General features: G+C 40.9%; 1 protein-coding gene across 2 annotated transcripts in view; it reads right to left on the bottom strand.

The window, feature by feature from the left end:
- LOC124264054 (E3 ubiquitin-protein ligase RNF123-like) overlaps nt 1-21000 on the bottom strand; it is a 67677-nt gene that overhangs the window by 44995 nt on the left and 1682 nt on the right. For both annotated transcript variants that reach the window (XM_046698772.1, XM_046698773.1), the window contains exons 2-10: nt 14783-14861; nt 12758-12855; nt 8163-8266; nt 4050-4104; nt 3649-3734; nt 2121-2207; nt 1393-1460; nt 803-928; nt 331-448 (exon numbers count right to left, since the gene is read on the bottom strand). In XM_046698772.1, the coding sequence (XP_046554728.1) occupies nt 331-448; nt 803-928; nt 1393-1460; nt 2121-2207; nt 3649-3734; nt 4050-4104; nt 8163-8266; nt 12758-12855; nt 14783-14861 (821 nt within the window). The remainder of the gene's footprint in view (nt 1-330; nt 449-802; nt 929-1392; nt 1461-2120; nt 2208-3648; nt 3735-4049; nt 4105-8162; nt 8267-12757; nt 12856-14782; nt 14862-21000) is intronic.

Raw genomic sequence — 21000 nt, 5'->3', positions numbered from 1 at the left:
AAACATCTTAATCCCTGATGTCTGTACAGAGTTACCTCCCCTGCTAAGAGGCAATAAAAATACTCCATTATGAGTACTCCATAATACCAGTATGAGTTCAGATGCTGTATACATGCAGAGAAGCAAACCTTGGTCTTATATGTCATAGGTAAAACTTGATTATATATAATACATATTTAATATCTATGTTTTGTCAAGCTTATTGTCATTAATTATTTCAGTAAGAACGCCCTGCAAAAAAGTCAATAACAAGCGGCACAATGACTCTTCTGATCTGTTTGCCAACAATCTGAACACATCACTCAACAACCACTGTCCAACCTGTCTCACCTGATCATCTTCTATCATAACAGGCAGGAGTTTCTCCAGGTAGCCAAACAGTACTTGCGCCCGAACCAGATCCGACTTGGGAGGGTCCTGCAGTGGTTGGTAACCTTCCAGTGGATATCTGTTCAACATGAGTCAGTAACACATACAAGATTTTATACTGATTTCATGTCTTGCAGCAAAGGTCTGATGTCTCTGGTGGTTACCAGTCTTATCACCAGCTACTTACTCTTCAAATTTCACTGTCGGAAAAATACAATCTCATTTGTGATGTAGTATATTATCATGATTGAATTAGCCTTCTGTTACCATGAAGTAGCCATTCCTCCCATGGCTTCACCACTACCTCTCTGATCACCAACATAGCACATTGATGAGTGTATTTCGAATAATGTAAACATACACTGGATATTATACACTGTGTGGAGACACTTATATGTGAACTTCAACCATTCAATGAAATGTGTATCCCTACCTCAGAGGTGTGGCACCAAAATTGGCTCGGAGGTTCTCCGATATTGAAAGACTAACAGCAGGGAAGTAGGCCAGGCCGGGCCCTCTACGAACCGTTGAAAAGGCCTGGCCCATGCAGTTTCCATTTCTGAAACATTGAGAGTTCAAATCACCTGTTGAAGTTATTCAAAGAAAGCATGGGAGAGTATACTTAATTTGTTCAGAATATAACATAACAACAAAAATAGTGAGTGAGTGAGTACTGTTTTACGCTGCTTTTAGCAATATTCCAGCAATATCACAGCGGGGGACACCAGAAATGGACTTCACACATTGTACCCATGTGGGGAATCGAACCCGGATCTTCGGCGTGACGAGCGAACGCTTTAACCATTAGGCTACACCTCCGCCCCATAATAAATATAAACATCAGCTGTATTGCTTAATGAGGTGAAGATGCACATACAGTTATTCTGTTTTATCACAATGATGAGGATATTTAAGGTGGCACTGACAAACACAAAATATACAAGACACTACATCTGTCCACAAATGAATGAAAGGAGACATATCCACCACATGCGAGACCTGGATACTCCCGTTGTATCGTACCTGTAAAATGTCATTGTTCCTTCATCACAGTCAATGGCACAACTGATCACATCTCCAGTCAACCAAGGCTGCCAAAATATGGATAGCATTTTGAAATATACGATCTCATATCAAATATCTGAAGGGCATTTAGAAGTGGAATACATAAGAAAAGTAAGATTTATGGATGTCAACTTCTTTATTGTGAATAACACAACGTTTCGGTGTGTATGCTTGCTCCTTCATCAGGTGAATGGTAGGGAGGATGAGAGGGGTATATATATATATACACATACATGGGCACTTACAAATAAAACATGTTTAACAAGTTTAACAATGTTGAGGAAGGAATATGTAATAAAAACATATGCCAGTGATACACTAAAACAACATGGTAATAGATTTGATGGGATATAATAGAAACACGAGGAGGCCAGTGATATGCTAACACAACATGGTAATTGATAGGGTATAGGGCTTCCCTGTGTAATTCTATTCACTGCAGCAAACATACACTCCAAAATGTCCTGTTATTCACAATAAAAAAGTGTTGACATCCATAAATCTTACTTTTCTTACGATCTCATACCGTAGTCATACAAACTTAACCCTGTCATGTTCTACACAATCTACCCAGACTTGTGAATAGTGCAATTGTTTAAAAGCCTTTATTTTTTTCACATCCCCAAATGTATTAGATATTCAGAATACATGGATGGTATGGTAAATAGTGTAGTTTGTGTTCCCACCTCTCCATATTTCTGAGTCTTCACATTCCACTTCCTCAGGCGACTGCCATCGTAAGCGTAAGAGTCTTGAGTGTCACCAACACCCTCCTGTAAGTGAAACACCATCATTATGATCCTGATAATTGTCATCCTTGTCAACAGGTAGCATGCTTTAACCAGTCGCCTCAATGCTGCTTTCACCAGACATCTCCATGCGGCAATTTGGCTGTGCCAGAAACCTATGAGTCAATGATCATCAGTAGATCATGTTTCAATCACAGTCACCTTGATGATAACAACCGATTAGTGAAAACCATATCCATGCCAGCAGCTTTACCCAATCACTGACTGAATAGGATCTGATTCATCTTGAGCTTGCTCCTACACTCAGCAGACATTCTGTTGTAAAAATGAAATACTGTTCAAGGTATCACACTCACTAACTCACTGTCAACATGAATGATGTCATCCATGTCATTACTCCTATAACTCCTCCCCTCCCATCACCCGGGAGAGACAGCTTGGCACTGTCCCGAACATACTCATCCCCTCCCATCACCCGGGAGAGACAGCTTGGCACTGTCCCGAACATACTCATCCCCTCCCATCACCCGGGAGAGACAGCTTGGCACTGTCCCGAACATACTCATCCCCTCCCATCACCCAGGAGAGACAGCTTGGCACTGTCTCAACATACTCATCCCTCCTCATCACCGAGAGACAGCTTGGCACTGTCCCGAACATACTCATCCCCTCCCATCACCCGAGAGACAGCTTGGCACTGTCTCGAACATACTCATCCCCTCCCATCACCCGGAGAGACAGCTTGGCACTGTCCCGAACATACTCATCCCTCCCATCACCCAGGAGAGACAGCTTGGCACTGTCTCAACATTACTCCTCCCTCCCAACATACATCCCCTCCCATCACCCGGGAGAGACAGCTTGGCACTGTCCCGAACATACTCATCACCAGTGACAGATGAACATGTCCCCAGATCACTGCTTCTTGAAGTGGGTTATTGAAGAGAGGTTCGGAACTTAAAGGGTTTCCCTGAACCATGCCAGCACTAAATAAGCACAATCTTCATCTGCACATATATTTCAGCATCATTATCATGAGTGAGTGGAAAAGATTTTTGGCATCACTGTCAGCAGCATTTCAGGTTAGCGTAACAGGGGAAAACAGCTGGAAGTGAGGCAGCTCTTGAACATTGAATCCAGGTTAGAATTGATCTTCAGTAACCCATGCTTGTCATGGGATTGGCTGGTCAGACTCACTAACTTGGTTGACACATGTCATCGTATCCCAATTGAGTAGATTGATGCTCATGCTGTTGATCACTGGATTGTCTGGTGCAGGCTTGATTACTTACAGACTGCCTCGATAAAGCTGGAATATTGCTAAGTGTTGTGTAACACTAAATTCACTCACTCACTTGAACATGTAAAACTCTGAGCATGAGTGTGGTATTGATGATGATAACCAGAACACATAGTTAACACATTCAGGTTCGATCTCAAATAGTGGTGATTATGCATTCATTACCTCTTGAGAAAACTTGCACTGCATTGTACACCATCCAAGCTGCATCACCCCCTTGGAGCCCAGCATCAGCTCATACACCCACTTCCCTGGAGACAAACAACAGTTTACAGTCAAGGTTATAATCTGTAGGAGTCTCAACATTGACTCTTTAGTTAGTCAGTACAAAAACACTATGTCTCGTCAAGGAATACTTTGATTTCAGCACTAATTTTTAGTATAACTTAGTCTTAGTGAAGTTTAAGCTGATTGGACAAAACCAGAAGAACACCAACCAGACTAAGGTTACAGAGCAGCCGTTACAATCACAGACGATGATTGATAGCAATACTGAAGACTCATCGTAATATTTACATTAAAACTACAAGTGGGAACAATAACAAAAGTACTCTTGGATATATTACCTTTGTAGACACAGGTGTTGGCCCTCATACTGCTGAAGTTACTCAGGCTGGACACCTGAAGCCCAGACACTCACTGTTACCTTGACAAACTATCTTGTTATCACAGAGGCAGATCATGCTCACACGACAATGTTACCTTGACAACATCAAGTATATAGTTAAGGCAAGGGAATATTAGCCTGACAGGTCATTGTTACCTTGACAACAGCAACAAATTATAGTGTTAAAGCAAGGGAATATTAGCCTGACATGACACTGGCTGCTACCCTGACAACAACTATACAATTAAGGCAAAGGGAGATTACCCTGACATGACACTGACTGTTACCTTGACAACAACAACTATACAATTAAGGCAAGGGAATATTACCCTGACATGACACTGACTGTTACCCTGACAACAACTATACAATTAAGGCAAGGGAAGACTACCCTGACATAACATTGACTGTTACCCTGACAACAACTATACAATTAAGGCAAGGGAATATTAACCTGACATAACACTGACTGTTACCCTGACAACAACTATACAATTAAGGCAAGGGAAGACTACCCTGACATAACATTGACTGTTACCCTGACAACAACTATACAATTAAGGCAAGGGAATATTACCCTACTGTTACCTGACAACAACTATACAATTGGCAAGGGAATTTACCCTGACATACATTGACTGTTACCCTGACAACAACTATACAATTAAGGCAAGGGAATATTACCCTGACATAACACTGACTGTTACCCTGACAACAACTATACAATTAAGGCAAGGGAATATTACCCTGACATAACACTGACTGTTACCTTGACAACAACAACTATACAATTAAGGCAAGGGAGATTACCCTGATATGACACTGACTGTTACCTTGACAAGAACAACTATACAATTAAGGCAAAGGGAGATTACCCTGACATAACACTGACTGCTACCCTGACAACAACTATACAATTAAGGCAAAGGGAGATTACCCTGACATGACACTGACTGTTACCTTGACAACAACAACTATACAATTAAGGCAAGGGAATATTACCCTGACATAACACTGACTGTTACCCTGACAACAACTATACAATTAAGGCAAGGGAAGACTACCCTGACATAACATTGACTGTTACCCTGACAACAACTATACAATTAAGGCAAGGGAATATTACCCTGACATAACACTGACTGTGACCTTGACAACAACAACTATACAATTAAGGCAAGGGAGATTACCCTGATATGACACTGACTGTTACCTTGACAACAACAACTATACAATTAAGGCAAGGGAGATTACCCTGACATGACACTGACTACTGTTACCTTGACAAGAACAACTATACAATTAAGGCAAAGGGAGATTACCCTGACATAACACTGACCGCTACCCTGACAACAACAACTATACAATTTAGGCAAGGGAATAATTACCCTGACATGACATTGACTGTTACCCTGACAACAACATCTATACAATTCAGGCAAGGGAAGATTACCCTGATATGACACTGACTGTTACCCTGACAACAACAACTATACAATTAAGGCAAGGGAAGATTACCCTGACATGACACTGACTGTTACCCTGACAACAACAACTATACAATTAAGGCAAGGGAATATTACCCTGACATGACACTGACTGTTACCTTGACAAGAACAACTATACAATTCAGGCAAGGGAATATTACCCTGACATGACACTGACTGTTACCCTGACAACAACAACTATACAATTAAGGCAAGGGAATATTACCCTGACATGACACTGACTGTTACCCTGACAAGAACAACTATACAATTAAGGCAAGGGAATATTACCCTGACATGACACTGACTGTTACCTTGACAAGAACAACTATACAATTAAGGCAAGGGAATATTACCCTGACATGACACTCACTGTTACCCTGACAACAACTATACAATTAAGGCAAGGGAATATTACCCTGACATAACATTGACTGTTACCTTAACAAAAACAACTATACAATTCAGGCAAGGGAATATTACCCTGAAATAACACTGACTGTTACCTTGACAAGAACAACTATACAATTCAGGCAAGGGAATATTACCTTGACATGATACTGACTGTTACCCTGACAACAACAACTATACAATTAAGGCAAGGGAGATTACCCTGACATGACACTGACTGTTACCTTGACAAGAACAACTATACAATTCAGGCAAGGGAATATTACCCTGACATGACACTGACTGTTACCCTGACAACAACAACTATACAATTAAGGCAAGGGAATAATTACCCTGACATGACACTGACTGTTACCCTGACAACAACAACTATACAATTAAGGCAAGGGAATATTACCCTGACATGACACTGACTGTTACCCTGACAACAACAACTATACAATTAAGGCAAGGGAATATTACCCTGACATGACACTGACTGTTACCCTGACAAGAACAACTATACAATTCAGGCAAGGGAATATTACCCTGACATGACACTGACTGTTACCTTGACAAGAACAACTATACAATTCAGGCAAGGGAATAATTACCCTGACATAACATTGACTGTTACCTTGACAAGAACAACTATACAATTCAGGCAAGGGAATAATTACCCTGACATAACATTGACTGTTACCCTGACAAGAACAACTATACAATTCAGGCAAGGGAATAATTACCCTGACATAACATTGACTGTTACCTTGACAAGAACAACTATACAATTAAGGCAAGGGAATATTACCCTGACATGACACTGACTGTTACCCTGACAACAACTATACAATTAAGGCAAGGGAATATTACCCTGACATGACATTGACTGTTACCTTGACAACAAGAACAACTACAGGCAAATTCATTACCCTGACATGAATGACTGTTACCCTGACATAACACTGACTGTTTACCCTGACAAGAACAACTATAACAATACAATTCAGGCAAGGGAATATTACCCTGACATAACATTGACTGTTACCTTGACAAGAACAACTATACAATTCAGGCAAGGGAATAATTACCCTGACATAACATTGACTGTTACCTTGACAAGAACAACTATACAATTAAGGCAAGGGAATATTACCCTGACATGACACTGACTGTTACCTTGACAACAACTATACAATTAAGGCAAGGGAATATTACCCTGACATGACACTGACTGTTACCTTGACAAGAACAACTATACAATTAAGGCAAGGGAATATTACCCTGACATGACACTGACTGTTACCCTGACAACAACAAGTATACAATTAAGGCAAGGGAATATTACCCTGACATAACATTGACTGTTACCTTGACAACAACAACTATACAATTAAGGCAAGGGAATATTACCCTGACATGACACTGACTGTTACCCTGACAAGAACAACTATACAATTCAGGCAAGGGAAGATTACCCTGACATGACACTGACTGTTAGTGTTACCCTGACAACAACAACTATACAATTAAGGCAAGGGAATATTACCCTGACATGACACTGACTGTTACCCTGACAACAACAACTATACAATTCAGGCAAGGGAATATTACCCTGACATGACACTGACTGTTACCCTGACAACAACAACTATACAATTCAGGCAAGGGAAGATTACCCTGACATGACACTGACTGTTACCTTGACAACAACAACTATACAATTAAGGCAAAGGGAGATTACCCTGACATGACACTGACTGTTACCCTGACAACAACAACTATACAATTAAGGCAAGGGAAGATTACCCTGACATAACACTGACTGTAAAATGATACCATACAACCAATATCAGTGGTATTCATAATGTTCATAATGGATACTGTCTCTACATTGTCCCTGTGACACTTTATCAAGGTAAGTAAGTGTATACATTGAAATATTAACTCTGTCATATCCATAACTATTTAATGTGCCGTCTCATGGCTGGTTTTACCATGTTTTCACTAAACAAGATTTCACAGTAAAAGTGTGCTGGAAAGAAATATCAGATTACCTGAAAGAACCAATTTACCCAAATTTTAAAACAACATAATACCATATAAGACTCAAGTACTAACATTGAACATTTTATTACTTAAACAAAAATATTACAAATCATACTAATATATTTTGACACAAATGCCTCTCTTACCCCAAGTCGGTCTGGTTCCACAATGAGTGTCCCGACATTGGAGTAAATATCAAAGAAGACCTCTTTACTTCCAATTCGACCTGAGTTTTCATCCAGGGATGACTCTGAAACAGCAATTCCTTCCTGGTAAGATGCCCATTCGGACAGAATGGAGAAAGGCAGCTTAGTCATCTGGTATATCATCTGGTATATCATCACTAGCATACTGGTATATCCCCAAATCAAGGCATTTGCACCAACATATTTGTGTGGAGGTTTCTGTCTCCTGGACCCAGGAAAACCCAGAGATTCGCACTGGGTCAACTGCAAGTTCCACACAGACAACTGTACCTTAAGGTGACATGTTCCATTGCTCTATTATGTGAAAGTTAAAAGCTTTATGATCACGAACTGATGTCACATAATGATAAAGTCCCAAGAGAAGTCTCTATAGGCCAGTTTGTAACAAGATCTCATGCTGACATGCTGGATCAATCATTACTGATTGTGAGACAAATGCAGAACCATAAACACTGACTTCTCCCCATGTATGAATCACTAGATAACCCTGCTGCAAACAGACCTTCTCCTCATGTAAACATGACTTGGTAACCTTCCTGCAGTCAGACCTCCTTTTTGTGTATATACAGCCAGATAACCTTGCTTCAGAAATACCTACTCCCCATGAATACACGACTAGTAACCCAGCTGCAGACAGTCCTTCTCCCCATGTATATATGACTAGATAACCCTGCTACAGACAGACCTTCTCCCCATGTATATATGACTAGATAACCCTGCTACAGACAGACCTTCTCCCCATGCATATATGACTAGATAACCCTGCTACAGACAGACCTTCTCCCCATGTATATATGACTAGATAACCCTGCTACAGACAGACCTTCTCCCCATGTATATATGACTAGATAACCCTGCTACAGACAGACCTTCTCCCCATGTATATATGACTAGATAACCCTGCTACAGACAGACCTTCGACTCTTGTATACACGTCTAGACAACCCTGCTACAGACAGACCTTCTCCCCATGTATATAGGACTAGATAACCCTGCTACAGACAGACCTTCTCCCCATGTATATATGACTAGATAACCCTGCTACAGACAGACCTTCTCCCCAAGTATATATGACTAGATAACCCTGCTACAGACAGACCTTCTCCCCATGTATATATGACTAGATAACCCTGCTACAGACAGACCTTCTCCCCATGTATACACGCGTCTAGATAACCCTGCTACAGACAGACCTTCTCCCCATGTATATATGACTAGATAACCCTGCTACAGACAGACCTTCTCCCCATGTATATATGACTAGATAACCCTGCTACAGACAGACCTTCTCATCTTGTATACACGTCTAGATAACCCTGCTACAGACAGACCTTCTCCCCATGTATATATGACTAGATAACCCTGCTACAGACAGACCTTCTCCCCATGTATATATGACTAGATAACCCTGCTACAGACAGACCTTCTCCCCATGTATATATGACTAGATAACCCTGCTACAGACAGACCACTGACTCGTGTATACACGACTAGATAACCCTGCTACAGACAGTCCTTCTCCCAGTGTATATATGACTAGATAACCCTGCTACAGACAGACCTTCTCCCCATGTATATATGACTAGATAACCCTGCTACAGACAGACCTTCTCCCCATGTATATATGACTAGATAACCCTGCTACAGACAGACCTTCTCCCCATGTATACACGACTAGATAACCCTGCTACAGACAGACCTTCTCCCCATGTATATATGACTAGATAACACTGCTACAGACAGACCTTCTCCCCATGTATATATGACTAGATAACCCTGCTACAGACAGACCTTCTCCCCATGAATACATGACTAGATAACCCTGCTACAGACAGACCTTCTCCCCATGAATACACGACTAGATAACCCTGCTACAGACAAACCTTCTCCTTATGTACATATGACTAGATAACACTGCTACAGACCTTCTACTCGTGTATACACGACTAGATAACCCTGCTACAGACAGACCTTCTACTCGTGTATACACGACTAGATAACCCTCCTGTTACAGACCTTCTCCCAGTGTATATCGTCTAGATAACCCTGCTACAGACAGACCTTCTCCCAGTGTATATACATCTAGATAACCCTGCAACAGACAGACCTTCTCCCAGTGTATATACATCTAGATAACCCTGCTACAGACAGACCTTCTCCCAGTGTATATACGTCTAGATAACCTTGCTACAGACAGATCTTCTCCCAGTGTATATACGTCTAGATAACCCTGCTACAGACAGACCTTCTCCCAGTGTATATACGTCTAGATAACCCTGCTGCAGACAGACCTTCTCCCCATGTATATACATCTAGATAACCCTGCTACAGACAGACCTTCTCCCAGTGTATATACGTCTAGATAACCCTGCTACAGACAGACCTTCTCCCAGTGTATATACGTCTAGATAACCCTGCTACAGACAGACCTTCTCCCCATATATATACATCTAGATAACCCTGCTACAGACAGACCTTCTCCCAGAGTATATACGTCTAGATAACCCTGCTACAGACAGACCTTCTCCCAGTGTATATACGTCTAGATAACCCTGCTACAGACAGACCTTCTCCCCATGAATACACGACTAGATAACCCTGCTACAGACAGACCTTCGACTCGTGTATACACGTCTAGATAACCCTGCTACAGACCTTCTCCCCATGAATACCTTCTCATTGTATATGACTAGATAACCCTGCTACAGACAGACCTTCGACTCATGTATACACGTCTAGATAACCCTGCTACAGACCTTCTCCCCATGTATATAGGACTAGATAACCCTGCTACAGACAGACCTTCTACTCGTGCATACATGACTAGATAACCCTGCTACAGACAGACCTTCTACTCGTGTATACACGACTAGATAACCCTGCTACAGACCTTCTACTCGTGTATACACGACTAGATAACCCTCCTGCTACAGACCTTCTCCCAGTGTATACGTCTAGATAACCCTGCTACAGACAGACCTTCTCCCAGTGTATACACGTCTAGATAACCCTGCTACAGACAGACCTTCTCCCAGTGTATATACGTCTAGATAACCCTGCTACAGACAGACCTTCTCCTCATGTATATATGACTAGATAACACTGCTACAGACAGACCTTCTCCCATGTATATATGACTAGATAACCCTGCTACAGACAGACCTTCTCCCCATGAATACATGACTAGATAACCCTGCTACAGACAGACCTTCTCCCCATGAATACACGACTAGATAACCCTGCTACAGACAAACCTTCTCCTTATGTACATATGACTAGATAACACTGCTACAGACCTTCTACTCGTATATACGACTAGATAACCCTGCTACAGACAGACCTTCTACCCTGTGTATACACGACTAGATAACCCTCCTGTTACAGACCTTCTCCCAGTGTATATACGTCTAGATAACCCTGCTACAGACAGACCTTCTCCCAGTGTATATACATCTAGATAACCCTGCAACAGACAGACCTTCTCCCAGTGTATATACATCTAGATAACCCTGCTACAGACAGACCTTCTCCCAGTGTATATACGTCTAGATAACCTTGCTACAGACAGATCTTCTCCCAGTGTATATACGTCTAGATAACCCTGCTACAGACAGACCTTCTCCCAGTGTATATACGTCTAGATAACCCTGCTACAGACAGACCTTCTCCCCATGTATATACATCTAGATAACCCTGCTACAGACAGACCTTCTCCCAGTGTATATACGTCTAGATAACCCTGCTACAGACAGACCTTCTCCCAGTGTATATACGTCTAGATAACCCTGCTACAGACAGACCTTCTCCCCATATATATACATCTAGATAACCCTGCTACAGACAGACCTTCTCCCCGAGTATATACGTCTAGATAACCCTGCTACAGACAGACCTTCTCCCAGTGTATATACGTCTAGATAACCCTGCTACAGACAGACCTTCTCCCCATGAATACACGACTAGATAACCCTGCTACAGACAGACCTTCGACTCGTGTATACACGTCTAGATAACCCTGCTACAGACCTTCTCCCCATGAATACACGACTAGATAACCCTGCTACAGACAGACCTTCGACTCATGTATACACGTCTAGATAACCCTGCTACAGACCTTCTCCCCATGTATATAGGACTAGATAACCCTGCTACAGACAGACCTTCTACTCGTGCATACATGACTAGATAACCCTGCTACAGACAGACCTTCTACTGTAGGTATATACAGACAGACCTTCTCACTAGATAACCCTGCTACAGACCTTCTACTCGTGTATACACGACTAGATAACCCTCCTGCTACAGACCTTCTCCCAGTGTATACGTCTAGATAACCCTGCTACAGACAGACTTTCTCCCAGTGTATACACGTCTAGATAACCCTGCTACAGACAGACCTTCTCCCAGTGTATATACGTCTAGATAACCCTGCTACAGACAGACCTTCTCCCAGTGTATATACGTCTAGATAACCCTGCTACAGACAGACCTTCTCCCAGTGTATATATGTCTAGATAACCCTGCTACAGACAGACCTTCTTCGTGTGCTACAGCACAGGCTCCCTGCAGGTTGACAGCATCACAGAGGGACAGATCAATGTAGCTCTGTAGGTTGTGTAGGTCCATTGCCTTCCTGAAAATGTTTAGTTATACATATATACATGTACTTGAGGTCATGTCAGTTTCAGGCATGACAATTCCATAATGATACATCAGTCTGTCCTACCAAAAGCAAAATCATGAAAGTGACCTCCTTTGCTTCCAGCAAAACCAGCTCATATCATATATATATCAAATGAAACAAAAACATTTATCATTTAGAAATAACTAATCATATGCAAAATATAAAGAGACATATTCGCAGAACATATCTAATGAAACATAAAACACACATTATGAATTTGGTGTCATCAATGTTATTGAAGTTATTTGAAGCCCCATTCACAGGGGAGGGAACCCCATCAATGGGCTTTCCACATCTGGGTACCTGGCCCTCTATTACCAAACCCTATCTGTCACAGTCAGGTGCCCATCCCCCTATTTCCCAAGGATCCCTATCTGGGTACCTGGCCCTCTATTACCAAACCCTATCTGGATGCCCATCCCCCTATTTCCCAACCCTATCTGGGTACCTGGCCCTCTATTACCAAACCCTATCTGGATGCCCATCCCCCTATTTCCCAACCCTATCTGGGTACCTGGCCCCTATTACCAAACCCTATCTGGATGCCCATCCCTATCTGGGTTCCTGGCCCCTATTACCAAACCCTATCTGGATGCCCATCCCCCTATTTCCCAACCCTATCTGGGTACCTGGCCCTCTATTACCCAACACTGTTTGGATGCCCATCCCCCTATTTCCCAACCCTATCTGGGTACCTGGCCCTTTATTACCAAACCCTATCTGGATGCCCATCCCCCTATTTCCCAACCCTATCTGGGTACCTGGCGCTCTATTACCAAACCCTATCTGGATGCCCATCCCCCTATTTCCCAACCCTATCTGGGTACCTGGCCCTCTATTACCCAACACTGTCTGGATGTCCATCCCCCTATTTCCCAACCCTATCTGGGTACCTGGCCCTTTATTACCAAACCCTATCTGGATGCCCATCCCCCTATTTCCCAACCCTATCTGGGTACCTGGACCTCTATTACCAAACCCTATCTTGGTACCCATACCCATACCCCTATTACCAAACCCTATCTGGGTCCCTGGCCCCCTATTACCAAACCCTATCTGGGTACCCATACCCCAATTACCCAGCTCAGACTGGGTACCCATCCCCTATTACCAAACTCTATCTGGGTACCCAAGCCCCCTATTAGCCAACCCTATCTGGGTATCTATACCCCTATGACCAACACTATCTGGGTGCCCATCCCCTATTACCCAAGCGTATCTGGGTACCCATACCTATGTTACCAAACCCTATCTAGGTACCCATCTCCGTATTAGGCCTAAAAAAAAAAAGCTTTTGGTTCCAATTTCCCGACCGACCCTAAATATTCCCGCCGAGCCTAACACTTTTACTCACCACATAATAAATTAAATTTATTTTCTGACACATGAGTATTGTAAAAATATTTTGCAAAAAACAAAACAAAACCTACCTACCTACCCTAGTTCTGAAATGTAGGAAATCGGAACCATAACATATATTTTTTTGGCCTTAACAAACATTATCTGGGTACCCATCCCCTATTACCCAACCCTCTTTCAGTACCCGTGCTCCTATTACCCAACCCTATATGGGTACCCATACCCCTATTACCCAACCATATCTTGGCACCTGACACCCTATTACCCAGCTCATATGGGTTACCATCCCCTATTACCCAACCCTATCTGGGTATCTATACCCCTATTACCAAACCCTATCTCAGTACCCAAACCCCTATTACCCAACCCTATCTGGGTCCCCATACCTCAATTACCCAACCCTATCTGGGTACCTGTCTCCCTATTACTCAGCTTATACAGGTTACATAGCTAACCTCAGTTCCCACACTTTCAGGATTAGACATGTTCTGCAAATCCAACCATGTCATATACTTACTCGACACCAGCTGCCCCTGCCTCAGATGACTTTTCTTGATCAGAAAACACATGACGCAGCAAACTGTGGGTGTAGGGATCTAGAAAAAATGATAATTGACAACCAAGATCATTGTCAGCAGCTGATTCATCACACGTAAAATAAAAAACCAATATAATCTGCAGTTTGTGTTGTGTAGTCAAAATGTGAAGACAACTGACATGGACATTGGGACATAGGACCCTCATAGACAACTGGACATCAGGACCCTCATAGACAACTGGCAACCGTGTGTGGGTAGGTACACCCAGTGGTCTCAGGACAAATGACTAATGAATGTATGTAGGGACACCAAGTGGCAGGGTTTCAAAAATCCCATCGCAAGGACAAGTAAGTTTTCATTTTGGGCGATCAATTACTTGTCTGTGGGCTACCAGAAACTTTCTGCAATGCTATCAGTTTCAAACTACAAATAAACTCGGATTTCATTTCATATCGGCTCAAAATGTGGCTATTAAAATTTGACATGATACAAGAATGAAATGAACTTCGCAATGATAATATTAATATTTTTAATATACTAGAGTTTCTTTCTTTGCTCTTTATCACTCTTCGATCGGGGCCTCGCAGTAAACCCATTTACAAAGAAGTGAGCATTTCTATAAATATCTGACCAATCACTGACAAGAAAGCCATCATACTCTGAGTCGACAGTCAGGCCGAGACAGAATAGCAGACGACAGGTTATGGCCAAGGTCGTCAATGGCGAATCAGCACGACACAATTCTGTTTGCGATGAATAAATGTATGTAAACTCATTACGTGATGTGTGTGTGATGTGAAATTGGGTTTAACGTCGTGCTTGAGAATATTTCGCTCATATGACGACATGCATGTGTGTGTATGTGTATGTGCGGCTGCTTGTACTAGCCCAGACTTAAGCTGTTTTTATAGTGCTACCCCACTGAGATACCATGCCGCAGTGAAGCATGATTGAATACCCCACTCAGACACATTATACTGACTCCAAGCCGACCAGTCCTTGTTGTACCCATTAATGCTGAGCGCCGGGCAGGGACCAACAAGTACCATATTTGAGCGTCTTTTGGTATGACGCGGTCGGGGATCGAACCTGCGACCTTCCGCTCTCTGAGCGGACGCTCTAACCACTATACCACGGAGGCAGTCTAAACTCATTATGACAGTGAGATGTAAGTGTCTCCGAAAGAATGGCAACTAGCACGCAGACAGGCGCCATCAGTTCAACATGTTTTGGTGCATGTCGTTTGTGTATACTGTGAAATAAACAAGTAAATGGGTGAGTTACCGCTGCAAATTCTGAGCAGGGATTTTGGCTCAGAATCAAGAAATCACAATTTTTCGAGCTTCCGAAGACCCTAGCTCCCAAAGTACTGCTTCGATTTTTGTGCTGTATGTATCATTTCCTAGGTAAATCTATTTGGCTTGAAATGTGAGCATACTTTAAAGGGGATAAATGCAGTGAGTATTGTTGAATTCGCCCTCAAACAAACCTGGTGTGTTGACCTCGTTAATCCCTTTCCTCTTATATAGTACTAAGACCCCGTCAGTGACAGTATATACCTTGATCGCAGTTTATAGCATTACAAGCCCCTGTGTACTGATCCAAGTGTTCTCCAAGGGGTACTGTGTGCTTTAACTGGGCATAATAGTGATATTCACCGACAGCTTCAAACCTTAGCACCTTTATGCCTTAATCCACAACAAAACATTTGTCAGTTTGGCTGTACCTCTCCCTTGTACACCCTTTGCTTTGACAGGCAGCTTCTCATTCTTCGATGATAGATCTTATTTCATACAGGTCCATGCTAAACATAAGTACTGTCCAAGCCATCGTCCACAATAAGCCAGTTTGTATTCCGCGAAGAAACAACCGATCCATATTTCGACAATTTCAAAGTTGGCGTTTCCTTCCCCTTTAAAGGTCACATAAACCCTAGGGGGTACAAATACATAAATCACTAACTGGCATCGTTATAAATGAAACCCTGTCATTAAAACTACTCATTTCGACCTTTAATTGACTTAAATCGACCTTTTTGACAACAGTGCACAATTCTCACCCGCGAACGAAATTTCAACCAATCAGAGCGGCGCGCCTCTGTGACGTCATATGAGGAATAGCTTTGAGAGCCGATGCAGAATTCATCTACATTTTAGGGGGTAAATTATCGTGTTTACAGGCTTGTATAAACCTGAAATCGTGACAATTGTTGTGGAAAATGAAAGCTATATGTTCTCACAATCTACTGTCATTTAATTTTGTCTCCTGCTTTGCCTAGTTTCCGAGTTACAACTTGTTTTCATAGACGATTCTGTCAAAATCGATTGGTGTCGTTAGGCCCTATTTGTATAATGACTGATCCAAATTGATCCCATTTCTGTGTTGTTTTACCTCGATATTTAATCATGTCATGTAAAAATCTGTTTGTATTCACAAAACAGTGTCGGCCCATAAGTTTTCACATGCAATACAGCAATTAATACTCCCTCGTTGTAACCCGTGTTAGGTGGTATAAACCTACACATGTTATTTGTCATCATTCACTTGATTGTCAGTTAATGAATTTATAACAGGTATAATTAGTGGTAACACACTTAGATTACCCGACAAAGGTTCCCATTTGGCATTTCTTGTGTCTGGAGTAAATATTCAACATTATAAACATCGATTAAAGGATTAACCGATAACACGCTGATTGAGTAATTACTTTTATCTTGCACAGCGGATTAGTCAAAAGGTAGTGTTTATGTATGTATGTAGATTTAATAATCTATACTGAATATACTCTGTGGTATCTGTGTCTGTGAAAAAACGTCCTTCTTTCAAAGGATTAACCACCAATACATTGATTAATTGCTCATTACTGGCTAACTAAATTACTTTTTTTAAAAGAAAGGCGGATATTATGCAATTAGTTGCCAGGTGTGCTATCTTGGGTGACCAATGAGACTATACACCAATACCTGAAACGATATATCACCTTTTCGTATATTAAACTGTTAAAAGACACATCATTTGGAACAGTTTTGTGGATATTGATGGATACATTCCTCGAACAAGGTAATGGCCTGATATTGTTCCTATAACTTTAATCTGTTTTAATTTTAATATTTGCATTTTGTTTTTATTCATTTGTCGTAGCATTCAACAGAATCATTGTTTTCGCCGTAAAGTGTAATGAGACAGACAACATGCACTAGGGTGTGTGTGCGAATTATGATTCACATTGGCAAACTATAAAATGTCTAGATATTACAGTTCTGTTATAAATTCACTATAAGTATCAGCAGATCGTCTGCTTTTTATTTAGTTTCAAAATGCATACAAGTGTGATAATAAACTAATTAGGATTATAAGACCAAATATAAAGACGCATTATTGACTAGTATCTACATACTGGTGAGTGGACATTAACCATGTGAATGTAGCAAGAAATTTATCAGCAGTATTGTGACTTCGACCCCACATCGCTTCCGTGGAAGAAATCGTTATGTTATAAGTTGTGTCATGCAAAATCCTTTTGGTTATGATTCCAATACATATTTAACAACGAGTAGAAAGTAGTCTTGATTTTCTAACTTGATGAAAACAAACTATAATCTCATTAATTCTAACAGATTTTTTATTTTTAAAATGAAGGGCGCTCTGTCGGGAACATCCGCCAGTCTGAGGATAAATGGTATTTAGGTTTGTTTTCACCGAAGTTACAAAATCAAAACTACTTTCTACTGGTAGTAAAATATGTATTTTATTGATGGCCAATAGGATTTTGCATGACATAGCGTATATCATAACAATTTCTCTCGTGGCAGCGAGGTGGGTGTCAATATAATACTACTTACAATATTATTGTCACTTCGACCACAACCTCACTTCCGAGGAAGAAATCGTTATGTTACAAGTTGTGTCATGGAAAATCTTTATGGTCATCAATCATATACATATTTTACTACAACTAGTAAGTGGTTTTGATTCTTTAACTTCCGTGAAGCTATCTGAACACAAGTAAGATATCGTTTCAGGCTTCCACAACGCCGCTTTGCACTCACAAACATAACCCATTTAGCACTTAACTGCGGGTCCTGTGGAAATCTGTGCATGGGGACACCATCATCCCGACCCTAGGAGCAAGTGGCGACAAAGCAACGATTCGGCATGTCGCCGTTGATGTCGAAAAATCATCAAAATGATGAGCGTACTACACATTTTCTATACAACTAACTGAAAATCGTTCCTCATATGACGTCACTGCAGTGCTCTGGCGACAGAGTTACGTAACCTGTCTGTGGTTTCGTTGGCGGGCGAGAGGGAAGCAGGCGACTTTTTGGCCACTTTTAATCGCTCGGTATTAATTAACCACAAGTTTTTAAAGAATAAATTTGGTGTTCCGCATAAGACTAACCACAAATCTTTCATATGTAATGGTTAAAAGAGTAACAAAAAACAAAGTTTAGTGGTTCTTTAAAGGGCCACTGATGCAGAGTAATTTCCGTTGACTGGTTGTTGCTTTTGTTATTGTTTTTCTCCCCTGAGTACCCGGATCATATCCCAGAATTCATGACTGGTTCGTTACCTCTGCTGCGCCACCACAATGCACAATTGATAGAAAACGTATAGACTGATCAACAAAGATGAAATCCTGTTTATTCGATAATCTTGATGTTGTTGTAAAATTATGTACACTGTGATGAATAATTTGGATTCTTATAAAAACAATATTCACTTTGATAAAAATGCTGATTTTGATGTAAAATTTTGATTTCATAGTAATGTTGTCTTCATGAAATTGTTACCGTAAATGGAAGTAGAATTTGATTTAAGAAATAGTTTGACCTCGATTTTGGTGAGAAGCCTGATATAATAGCATTGTTTGAAAGTAAGAGTAACTAAGTACATGGGGAGTCTTGGGGAGAGTAGTAAGCTTGGGTTCACTACTAGTCAATCTTAAACTTAATGTTGTATTAAATGGCATTGTTTTGATAACAAATGAAAACATTTTAAGTTTAACCATCTGCCAGTGGTAAAAAATGTTAGGACTGAAATAACGAAGTCAATTTATGTATTTATATTTTGTCTTATAATCCTAATTAGTTTATTATCATATTTATATGAATTTTTAAACCTAATAATATGCACACGATCTGCTTATACTTAGTGAATTTATAACATGACTGTATTATCTAGACGTGTATCATATTTCACACACACGCCCTAAGTGCGATCTAGTGTATGTTGTCTGTCTCATTACCTTTCGCGGCAAAAAAATGATTCTGTTGAATGCCATAACAAATAGATTAAAACAAAATGCAAATATTAAAATTAAAACAGACTAGAGTTATCGCAACAATATCAGGTTATTACCTTGTTAGGGGAATGTATCCATCAATATCCACATAAAGTAATGAGATGCCATTCATCTGCAGCTGACAATGAATCCTGTTCCATGTCATGTGTCTTTTAACGGTCTAATATGTGAAAAAAGTGACCTATCGTTTCAGGTTTTTCACATTTGTGTATCCCATTGGTCACCCAAGATAGCACACCTGGCAAGTAATTGCATGATGTCCGCCATTAGTTAGCCAATAATAAGCTACCAATCAAGGTTTTGGCGGTTAATCCTTTGAAGAAAGGACGTTGTTTTAACAAAGAAACTTTACGACAGGGTGAATTCAGTGTAGATTAGTGAATCTACATACATAAACACTACCTTTTGACAAATCCGCTGTGCAGGATAAATGGAATCAATCAATCAGCGTGTTATCGGGGTTAATCGTTTGATCGATGTTTGTTTTGAAACTCAGCTGATAATTCCTCTAGCTGCACTTCCATGCGTATATTACATAAGATGTAATACATTTGCCACATCAGACCTAAATTTATAATGATGAGTATTTACTTCAGACACAAGAAATGCCAAATGGGAACCTTTGTCGGGTAATCCGAGTGGTGTTATCACTAACTATACCTGTTATAAATTCATTAACTGACCATTAAGTGAATGATGACAAATAACATGTGTAGATTTACCAACAAACAACGGTAACAGCAAGAGAGTAGTAATCGCTGTATTGCATGCAAGTTTGATTGTCTGAAAAAAACTTATGGGCCGATACTGTTTTGACGATACAAACGGATCGAACTTCATTGTTACATAAGAAATATATATAAACATTTGCTGTGTATGAAGTACTTATTT

The sequence above is a fragment of the Haliotis rubra genome, unplaced genomic scaffold (genome assembly GCF_003918875.1).
Source record: "Haliotis rubra isolate DU_JTF1 unplaced genomic scaffold, ASM391887v1 Scf906, whole genome shotgun sequence".
Taxonomy (NCBI): domain Eukaryota; kingdom Metazoa; phylum Mollusca; class Gastropoda; order Lepetellida; family Haliotidae; genus Haliotis; species Haliotis rubra.
The sequence above is the reverse complement of the archived record's forward strand: the minus strand, read 5'-3'. Positions and strand labels throughout refer to the sequence as shown.